Source organism: Benincasa hispida, chromosome 3 (assembly GCF_009727055.1).
Source record: "Benincasa hispida cultivar B227 chromosome 3, ASM972705v1, whole genome shotgun sequence".
Classification (NCBI taxonomy): Eukaryota; Viridiplantae; Streptophyta; class Magnoliopsida; order Cucurbitales; family Cucurbitaceae; genus Benincasa; species Benincasa hispida.
The window spans coordinates 13,596,284-13,608,079 of NC_052351.1; the positions used below are offsets into that span (position 1 = coordinate 13,596,284).

The 11,796-nt window shown below is 31.2% G+C and overlaps 1 protein-coding gene across 1 annotated transcript; it reads left to right on the top strand.

Moving 5' to 3' along the window:
- The first annotated feature begins 1,077 nt into the window (after positions 1 to 1,077).
- On the top strand, positions 1,078 to 3,525 carry LOC120074465 (ras-related protein RABB1c-like). Its single transcript, XM_039027594.1, has 6 exons — positions 1,078 to 1,291; positions 1,418 to 1,557; positions 2,391 to 2,473; positions 2,628 to 2,832; positions 2,956 to 3,024; positions 3,217 to 3,525. Exons 1-6 carry the CDS (start codon positions 1,246 to 1,248, stop codon positions 3,307 to 3,309), a joined length of 636 nt encoding a protein of 211 aa, XP_038883522.1. The 5' UTR covers positions 1,078 to 1,245; the 3' UTR covers positions 3,310 to 3,525.
- Positions 3,526 to 11,796: the final 8,271 nt, after the last annotated feature.

An 11,796-nucleotide genomic window follows, 5' to 3' on the forward strand; every position in this document is an offset into this window, starting at 1 on the left:
TTATAATGTATAACTTTACCCTTAAGATTTCAATTTTACTTCGATTTAGTCTTTAAGTTTCAATATTTATATTTTTAAATTCGATTTTTCATCAATATTCACATTCAGTCTTTCACATACATGTCAATAAATTAAGTTAAAATAATTATATATGAAGTTAAATTTTAAAATTAATTTCAATTGTGATGAAAAATATAATTTAAAAATAATTACATTATATTTATTTGAAATGTAAAATTGAAGTTAAAAGTGTGATTCTTAAAATCTAGAGATCATAATTTCTATAAAGTAAGACAACATTGTAAATGTTGGTGTAAATGTCAACATGAGAGCAGAAATTTATAAAATAAATGAAAAAATAATTACAAAATAATATCAATTATTGGTAATTAATTACAAAATTAAACAACATGAAATATTTGCATAAAAAAAATTGTTAATTGTTAATTATAAAAAGTACATGTTTATACCAATAAGATGACCTTGGACTTGGAGCATCTAATCCAAAATCTTGATAATTAGATGGAAACTATAGTCCAGAATCTTAACTTCAATTTTCACTCACTTTCCATCTTTAATACTAATGCCTATCAATTTATTTAGAATAAGTATAATTAATTTTAAGTTATATTTTCCATCATCATTGAAATTAGTTATTTTAAAATTAATTTATTGACATTTATGTCAAAAGACTGAAAGTGAATATTTAGTAGAAAATCAAGAATAAAAGTATGAATATTGAAACTAATTAAATTGAAAAAATTGAAATCTTTAAGGATAATCATCTTTTTCTTTAATAAGCAGTTAAGTTGCTAATTAACTCTACAAACACAGTAACTACAAAGTTCAAAACTCAATTGAGTGCCTTCGAACAGTCGAAGTGATAAAACTTAATTATTATTTTAAATAATTTTTAAAAAAAAATTATTTACAAAATTACTTTGATATTTTATAATCCGCAAAATTAAAACTTCCATGTCTATATTTTAATTCTTGATTGGGTCTAATATTATTACGCAGCTTAAAACAAATTATGCAAATTTAGAAATTAAATTTCGTTAACGATGTATGTAGGTTTGCTCGTTCGCGATTCACCCTCGTTTTTTCTTCACTTGCTTTCTCGTTCTTTCCTTCTGAATTGCTCTCTATTTCTCTGTTTTTGCATTAAAGCACGGTAATCTTCGGATTTAATCCCACCATTTTTGCGATCAATCAGTGTAGTCCGAAGCAGATCCGGCCGGAATAATGTCTTATGCTTACCTATTCAAATACATCGTCATCGGCGATACTGGTACGTCTCTCACCCTCAACTACTCAGTCATTCTTCCGAAGATCGGTTTGCATTTGTATTTCTTGAATTCTGTGTCGTCCTCTGGTTTCTTTTCAATATCATAAACAACCGTTGTTTCGTCTTCAGGAGTTGGGAAATCGTGTCTTCTCCTTCAGTTTACGGATAATCGATTTCAGCCTGTTCATGACTTAACTATCGGGGTCGAATTCGGAGCCAGGATGATCACCATCGAGAATAAGCCAATTAAGCTCCAGATTTGGGATACGGTATGTTTCTTTGGTTTCCTTATTCGAGCTGCTTGTTAGTTTAATCGAAAACTTATGTAATTCTTTTGGAGTCGAGAGATGGTTTATATATTCTTATGGTGCTGTCAATCTGATTATGCCTTTATTCCTTCTGTTGAGTCACTTTCTTAAGTAGTTTAGACTCTATGCTTGGGTATGATTTCTTAGGTAACTTGTCAATTGTTAGCCACTCGATCACTTAGTATCGGAGTATCAAAAAGATGCTGTCGTTCTCCATGTTAATTTATAGTTGGATCTTCGTTCATATTGTAATTGGAGCTAAACTTAGCAACTTCCTCCTTGTCCTTGATTTCTTGGAGTATACCTTTTCTATTGTCTTCTTTATGATATATTTAACAAGTGGGGTCCATTCATACTTTAGATCTAATAAAGGCAAGTTACAAATGGGAGCTATTACTGTTTTTCTTTTTTTTTTTTTTGAGTTTAATAATTTTGGAGATGGGTTTTCAAACCTTCAATCTTTAGAATGGTAATAGACACCTTACTGTGTAGCTAGTACTAATTAGCATGCAGGTAACCTTTTTTCTTTTTTTGTAATTTTACAAATAGTATGAACAAAAGTTAGTCATTCCTTTTCCTTTCTGGCATTTACCATGATTTTGGCCATACTGTGGAATCTATGAATAATCATCTTGATCTACCCCATGAAAATTGTTGCATTACCAAATGGTCAAGGTTTTTTTTCTTTTCCCATTTTGGCAAACATCAGTGTTTATTCAGTTAGGAATAGGAAGGCCGGCTAAGATACTGTTAACACAGTTCTAAATGTGTTAAGGTTTGTGTGATTGTAACAGGCCGGCCAAGAGTCATTCAGGTCCATCACGAGGTCCTATTATAGAGGTGCTGCTGGTGCCTTGCTTGTCTATGATATTACCAGGTCCTACTTTGTTCCTTTTGTCTTCTTAAATGACTAACTAGTATGCTAATGGAAATGGATGTCCTATAGGATGTTTAACATGAAGTTTTTCATTCTTATGTGCCTTTACCAAGCTGCTTATTTACATGAGAATTGTGGTGACTGCGTTATTCAGAAGGGAGACTTTCAATCACTTGGTTAGCTGGCTAGAAGATGCAAGACAGCATGCAAATGCAAACATGACAATTATGCTAATTGGTAATAAGAATGATCTTGCTCATAGAAGGGCTGTGAGCACAGAAGAGGGTGAACAGTTTGCAAAGGAACATGGTTTAATATTCATGGAGGCATCTGCCAAAACTGCCCAGAATGTTGAAGAGGTGACTACATGAAATATGCTTATGAAGTACTTTGAAGCACACTGAGGCTTGGTGTAATTTTTATAGTATGTATGTAACATTTAAGAAATTCATCTCATTAAATGACAAGCACCTCATTTTCAGGCATTCGTAAGGACAGCCGCAACCATATTCAAGAAGATTCAAGATGGAGTATTTGACGTTTCAAATGAGGTTAACATCCATCTCTTGTCTTTTATACTTCGACAAACATAGATGACGAATTCGTGATTCGTTATTAAAACAACGAATTAAAATGTTAATGTTTTTAACTAATAAAAAAAACACCAAGAGTATATTCTACTTCTGATCGTGCATATGCACGAGGAACGCTGTTGTTGACTCTGCATTTTATGTCATCCTCAGTCTTATGGAATCAAAGTTGGATATGGTGGGATACCGGGACCGTCCGGAGGCAGGGAGGGATCATCTTCCCAAACTGCCGGCTGTTGCAGTTGAACCTTGAAACTATAGAAACTAGTTGACTTCAAGCTGTCTGTGCCTGCCTTAATTCATTTTTTCTTTTAATCTTTTGCATCATTCCTCATGTGCTGCTGTGAAATGTGAATACCCCCTCCCCCAAAGAAAAAAAGAGTAGAAGAAGCTCTTCAATCTGCTGTCAATTCAATTGTAAATCAACATTGTTTTGAATTCATTAGTTCATTTGGTGAAGAACCTTTTACCTCCATTTCTTGATTTTGGTTGTTTTTTTGTTCAATAAATGTGAAGATGGGGATCCAACTTTCAATCTAAAGAAACGGAAGTCGTGTCATATTATTGAGTTATATTTCCATGAATAATCATGATTGTCTTCCTTTTTTAATAACATTAGAGAGTAGGGAGATTTAAATTATGAACCTCTTAATCGTTCACACATCCATATGTCAGTTGAACTATGCTTGTTTTAACAATTATGATTATTGTTTTATATTATCTATATGGAAAATGAATATCATGAAAGTTTCAAATATTTCAATTTCATAGAATTTGATTATGTCATAAACATTATTTTTACATACACTAATGTAATTCTTGGAATTATAACTCTTTTTTTGGGGGGTTGGGAATGTAAACTTGAGAGGAGTTATAAGAACCAGAATTGGAGAGTTCACATGACATTTGAGTGTAGGTTATGTTACTTCACTTGTAAGTAAGGTTCTTACACTAAATCCCCACACAAGTCAAGTTGGATCTCAGAATTCAGTTCAAAATTGATTTTGCAAAGCTAGCTTCATGACTATTTTGCGTTAAAAGTATGTTTTTAGTTATTTACAAATTCATAATTTGAGAAAATAATAATTTTGTTTGTTTTCTTTTTTTAGAAAAAATTTAGGATTTTGTTTGTTTTTTTTTAAAAAAAAAAAAACTTAGGATTTTGTTTGTTTGTTTTTTTAAAAAAAACTTAGGTGCTCCTTTGGATGTATCTATTTTGATGCATCCTAAATATAGTTCAATAAAATGCCGTGACATTTTTATTTTTTTAAAAAATATATTTTTTATAATTTTCTTTTTGTGTAGTAGGGATGTGAAAAGTACAAAAGTTAGGTACAGTCTAACACTGTTCATGTTTTTTTTTTTTTAATTTTAAAAAAAAGCAACTAAACAAGACAATTATAAATTAAGGCCATATTTGATTATTATTTGGCTTTAGAAATTTGTGCTTATTTTTTTATTACAACAGTTCTCTTAATAAACATTCAAAAGTTGGTTGGTTTAATGAAGTAAAAAAAAAAAAGGTTTTTCATGAGTTTACAAAATCTTTTTGTTTTTAGAAGGAGAAAAACTTAGGTAATACCTAGTTTCGACAATTGTCCATTATTGTTATTATTTTGTGTAAAGGAAAGGAAAGCATGGATTAGATGACCCTATTGTTCTTTTAAATTTTGATTAATAATTCAAACATTTCTTTAAAAAAGATGAGAATCATACTAAAAAGATAAAAGAAAAAAAATTAAACGAAATCATTATTAAACCGAACTTAAACCAGTCACAAACCTATTTCCAAATCATTTTTAATGTTTTCTAATCTTAACTATACTTGTCACAATCTATTCGAAAAGGCTACCACAATCTAATTGACAATTTTACTCTTTCAATAATTTTGCGTGAGGACACATTGTAGCAGCCACCTCAAAGGATTTTTATTGAGTTTTAATGAACTTTCTGATGTGTTTTGTTATTTAGGATTCATTTGGTATTGCAATATACAACAGAAATCAAAACAAATTCACAAAATTAAGTAATGTTCCAAAAAGGAAAGGGGGAAAAAAACTATCTCCGCCCATATTTCCATCAAACTGGAGAATTTTCATGATTTTTTTGGATCGAAGTGGCAATTCCCAATCAATGGAATTCCATAGGAGGAGCCTCTGTAAGATCAAGCCTCAAACAGGAAGAAGAAGAAGAAGAAGAAGATGAGCAAAATCATCGAAGTAAATTTATGAACGATTCTACAACGCGCTACTCCCTTGTTGAAGCGGTTGATTTAGCAGAGACCTCCAGATACAATCCATTCCCTCCCCCGCCTGCTCTCCGCCGTCCAACGACGACGGCGGCGGCGGAGGTGCTTGTGCCTTGTAATCTTCCTCCCAAGGATCCGGCAGATTACACCACAGCAATTGCCCTGACAACTCTGTAAACGCCGTTCCAATTGTAAGCGGAGTAGCATCGACGGTGGATGCTCCATTGAAAAAGGAGGTGAAGAAAACGTCCTCAAATTTCCAGTCCTCGGATTTGGAATAAATCAGGCCGTCCTTCAACCAGGGGAAATCGAAGACGTTGAACGACAGATCGAAATCAAATGATGTTCCGGAAGGAGATTCTTGGGCGTTGTAGCCGCCGCCGTCGTGGAGGTGCTGCCTCTTCACGTTAGCGATCTCCGGCGGCGAAGATTGATCGCATATTGCATCGGGTGATGATGATGATGATGATGATTCTCTTGGTCGCTTGGTGTTATGGCGGTCCATTGAATAAACTGATGAAAGTGCTTTGGAAGACGAACGATTAAACCAAATATATATATATGGGCGGGTAAGGGTAGTGGGAGGGCTTTGGTAATTGTCAATAAATATAGATTAAATTATCGAAAATACCCGTGAATTATGGGATTAATTTACAAAATACTCGAAGTTTTGGAATTTTAAAATAAGCATGGTTAAACTGACATATCTATATAAATAAAAATTTTAAGTTTATGTTTGCTTATATATACGAGTATATCATAAACAAAGAACGTAAAATTGAAGGTGTAAAAGTGAATGGAGAAAAATGACTCCATGTAAGCTTTACATATTCATGGTGTACCTTTATCTTCTTTATTTTATTTTATTTTTATATCTATATATATTTAAGGTATGTTTGAGAGTGATTTTAAAATTGCCAAAATCATTTTTATCATATTTAAAATAACTCAAATACACACTTTTTAACCAGTCAAAAAATCAACTAAATGTTCAATTTTGTACTTTTGAACACATTTTTCATATTATTAAAATTGATTTCGAATGATTAAAAACGTCTTTTGAGTGACCTTGGAAATGACACCAGTAATTTTAGTCATTTTAGAATCACTCCCTAACACACCATTAGATTTGTTCAATATTCTTAATTATTTAGTCTATACATTATGAAAGGATTAATTTATTCCATAAGCTTACGATAAGTCTAAAATTTAGTCTCTAGTGTTAACTTATTATAGTTTTTTTGAAACAGTTTTTTATTATTTATTAGTATTTTCATTATAAAATTTTGAAATATTAAAAAAAAGGAAACTAAAATTGAAAGAATTCGAAAAAACAGAAACTAAAATAGTGTTGGAAGGAATGGAATTATTTAAGATAGTGATTGAAATGTGTGGGAAAAAAGAGAGAGAGAATGGAGTCACGCAAATAGTGAGGAATGGGAGGCATCATTCACTCAACATGAACATGTTACATGAGGTCCACCTTCCAACTTCCAAGGTTTGTTCCACTTTTCACGTCCCACCTTCTCTCTCTAAATTTCCATCCCATCGTCACGCTTAAATTACACCATTCTTCCTTTTTCCAGTCCATTCCAAAACACTATTTCTTTGGTGTCTCCAACTTTGTTTTCGTTTCTGATTGCTTTCGAGAGCGTTAAAACTCATTACCTACAAATTTTAACTGTTTTGAATGTTTGATTAGATTGATTGTGAACGAATTTGTTAAAACCATACGTTCCTTCTCACCGTTTTTAATATATGTTTCTTACCCACTCTTAAAAGTAAATTTTTTAGAATCAATACTTGCTTCGTAACAAATCTTGAATTTAGTTTCGATTTTATTTTTCTCAATTAAATTTTATTTTGTATGTTTTAGTATATTAATACAACCAATTTTTATATCCTAAATTTTTCAATAACATCATTTTTTTTATTTAAATAATATCAATTTATTGGAGAAGAAATTTTGGTACATCAAATTTTTCCATGTCATCGCAACGAAAGCCAATTTATCAAATTTAGGACAAGAATATTATTGTGTTCAATAAATTTAGAGACAAATGAACTGTTGGAGTTCGTGTCCTAAATCTTGTAGTTCTTGTAGTTTGTAAATTTTGTATATTAATTATTTATTTAATAAAAGAAGTTGTTATTTTATTCGATATAAGATTACATTAACTTAATCTAATAAACTAAGATCTAAGGTTATTTTATGTAATTTAAACATATATTTAATGGACATACAGATGGATCATATTTAAGTAATAACCTAAATAGTTTGCAGTATATGGATAAGGTTGGGTGTCTTATCATGGTAAATTATGGATACGACCTACTTTGTAATTGTTACAAAAGTTGTAAAATGTTACAAACAATCTAATCCTAAACGTTCGTGTAGAGACATGCGAGTGGGGATTGTTGGGAATGTCCTAAAACTCGCAGTTCGTAAATCATGGAAACATATTCTATTTATCAATAAAAGTAGTGTTGAAGTTTTTATTCAATAAAAGTATTATTAAAATTTCATTATGTAATAAAAATCCAACAAACAAATCTGTGACTATAGTACGAATACTATAACTTTATGTAGAGACATAAAAGGAGATCAAGTTATAGTTTATAGCCAAAAGGGTCTATAAGTATATGGATGAGATTGGGTACCTTGTCCTGGGACACTATGGATGCAGTCTACTTTGTATAATGATATAAACAATGTGATCCTGAAATCTTTCATGTGGAGACATGCGAGTAGAGACATCTTATGCAAAAGAATTTTGCATAAGACCGGACCACAAAATAGTCATTTTTTTCTTTATAACGACCGTTTACTATTAAAAATGACTATTTCAATTTGATGACCTAGGTAACTCGATCTTAATCCTGAGCTAACTATGAACTCTTGTTTATTTGGGATTATCCTTTTATCTGCATAGGTGAGAGTAGTTCAATAGTACTACTAAAAAGCCTCCCATTTTGGAGATAAGGTCGAATAGATAGTTGAGGACATAGTCAACAAGATGGAATTCACTCCTACTCGTTTTAGGGTTAGCAGATAGATTGTTCCCTTAAGTACTGATTCCTTGTTTTAATCAAAGGGGTCTCGCCCTCTCATGGCCGAGAGAGACATGGTTTATTAGTTGGACTATAAAACAATTGTTCAATAGAGGATTAGTGGAAGCTTAAGGAACAAGATGTATTTACAGGGATAAAACGGTAATTTTGATCAAATTGTAAATATGAACAACCTGTGAAGGATCGACTTACTGATTATGGTTAAATCAAGTGGACAAAAATATATCTACAGTAAGAAGAGTGCAACCATCGAGTTATAATGGTATGTCTTAGTGGTTAACGAATATTGATTGACTCGGGTTCAAGAGTTTAACTGATTAATCTCAAATCATTGGAACTCATGATCTGTAGGTCCATAAGGTCCCTCTACTAGCTCGTAAAACATTAAACCTTGGATTAGAAAATTGAGTAAATTTGAAGTGTTCAAAATTCGAAATTAGGATTTTGAAATTGAAATGTTCAACTTTAATTTTAGGGTTTCGATAATTATATTCGATATAATTAAACGTTTCAATTTATTGAAATTAAACGTAAATTGGAGAGTTTATAATATTTCAATATTGATTTAAATATCGAACACATGAATAGGATTCATGATTGAATTAGGTGTTTCATTAATTTAATATTTGATATTAAATTATTAAATAAATAAATAAATTTAATTAATTATTTAAATTAAATCAAAATTCAAATTTAGAAAATTCAATTTTTTGAAAAATTAAATTTTAATTTAATTAAATTAAGTTAGATTAAATTTAGTTTGAAAAATGAATTTCAACGTGAGTAAATCCAACATTTGATGTTAATAGTGGGATTTTCCACCTTTTAACACCTTGCCCACTTTATTTAGTGCTAATTGAGATGTCAATTGGCTGAATGGATGAGTGCTTGCATGTTTAAGCTTGTTAAATACTTCATAAATCAGATTTATGAAGGCCATGCAATTGAAAAATTAGTGATTTTTGTTGGAAAAATCTTTTTACTCTCAAACTCTCTCAAATCCTTTCAATCACTTTCAATTGAAAGTTTCCACCACTCAGTCTAAGGCTGAGAATGGTAGAAAAGACTCTCTTGGTAGTCTACTAGAGTTTTAGAGATTAATTTGGTAGAGTTCAACAAGGATTTGAAGTGTTTCTACAAAGGTATATTTATAAAACCCTATTTTATTGTAAAACTGTTTTATGCATGCTTTAAAACTAAAATTAAGTGTAATTAGAGTGCTTTTTATTCTCTTTGCTTCTGCTTTATGCATGTTTTTTCCATCAGGGATATCCTATACAAAGTATTTGTATAAGATCGGACCACATAATGATTAATCTCTCTTTATAATGTCATTAATTGAAGAGATTAACATTTCGTCGAATAACTATAGGTGACTCAACCTTAATCCTAAGTGAGTTATGAACTTTTATTTATGAGGGCGATTCTTTGATCTGTATGGGTGAGAGTGACCAGATTCACCGGCTAAATAACCCTACCATTTTAGAGACTTGTCTGAGTAGGGAGGTGAGAACATAGCTACACAAGATTGAATTTGTTCATTTCCTTCTTTAGAATAAGTAGATGAATTGCTCCTATAAGTGCTGATTTCGATTCTTGAACATTGAGGCTCATCCTCTCACTGACTCAAGAGAGATTAGTTTATAGTTGGACTATAAGTTGTTTATTCATGAGAGGAATCAGTGGTACTTAAAGAGTTAGATGTAACTATAGGGGTAAAACGGTAATTTGACCCAGTTGTAGTTATGAGTGATTCGTAAATGGTTGACTTACTGTCGATTGATTATATCCATGGACATAGAAATATATCTACAGTGTAAAAAATGTAGGTATGGGTCTTTAGTAGAGTGACCATGATAAGGTCCCCTTGCTAGTTTATCCATAAAGACCAATAAGGTCCCTTTTACCATGATGGATCTTTAGTTAATGAATGCGGATTAATTTTATTAAATATGTAGGTTCATAGGGACCATTTGCTAGTTCACAAGGATAAAACAAGAATCAGGTAATTTTAGACTAATTTAAATTGTTCAAACTAAATAAGGAAATTAATTGTATAAAATACAATTGATATAATGTATGTAGATATATTATAACATAAAGTTAATTTTGAATAAGATTCAAAATTATACTTTATAATATTTGAGAGATAAATATTTAAATAAGATTCAAATATTATTCATATAGTACTATAGGTTAAAAGTAATAAGAATGAGATTTATATTAAAATTACAGGTTATAATTGATATGAATGAGATTCATATCAAAACTATAAGTTATGTGAGATGTTATTTGAATATGATTCAAATTCAATTAAATAAATTATATTTAGTTTATTAATTTATTAATTGTTGATAATTAATATTTGTTTAATATATATTAAATTTATTTTATATTATAATTTATTTAAATTCAAAATAATAACTCCCATTGGGAGCTAGTGGAGGGGAATTTTAACTCCTCCAACCAACTCACTATCATGTAAAATGGGGAAGGAAGATTCATTTTGTAGAAGCTTTCAATCCAATGCATAGGTCACTTAAAGAGAAAAGAGTTTTCTCTGCATTCTTCATATCTTCTTTTCTCAAGAACCACACTCTCACACAAAATCACTTCTCCCTATCAAATTAAGGAGCCCACACATCCTTGATTCTTCATCCAAAGAATAGCAAGAAAAACCAAGTGGTGGTGTTCCTTGTTCATGAGGAGGCATTTTCCAGTTCAAGGGAGATATGTGTTTGTGTTGTTCAGTTTTGAGGGAGAGAATTATGAAAAGAAAACCCTTCAAGGGTTAATTCTTCTCATCATTTTCTCTCTATAATTCTTCTCATCATTTTTTAGTTTTTCAAATTGAATTACAATGGCACAATCCATTCACATGCTTCCGCTATGGAATTCCATTCCTTCAATTGGTATCAGACCAAATTGCACCTTTGTTTTCATTTTCAAAATAAAAATTAAAGAAAATGTGTGTGGTTGTGTGTGTGTGTGTGGGGGGGGGGGGCGCAAATTGAGTAATGTATGTGAGTTTGCGTAATAGATGTTTACAAATGTTGGCACTAATATTTACAAATTTTTACTTTGATTTGATCAATGTAAAAGCTCGGTGTTTTGAGCATTTATTTTGTAAATCAAGTCTGTAAATTCGGGTTGCTTGTGGCGAAGTGTTTGTTGTGAAAAAAGGCAAAAAACAGAGGTGAAAGACAGATTTTCAAATGCATAGCCGAGAGGCTTCCGTGCAGATTTCTGCCATTCGTCATGTTTTATGCGCATTAAAAGTTTTTTACTGTTGTCCGTCATTGCTTGTACATCATAGAAGGGCCGTGACAGTTTTCCTTCAACATGAATGTGGCAATTTTCTTTAAGCACGAAAGTAGCTGCTTTCTTCTAGTAGTTGAAGGTAGTTTTTTTTC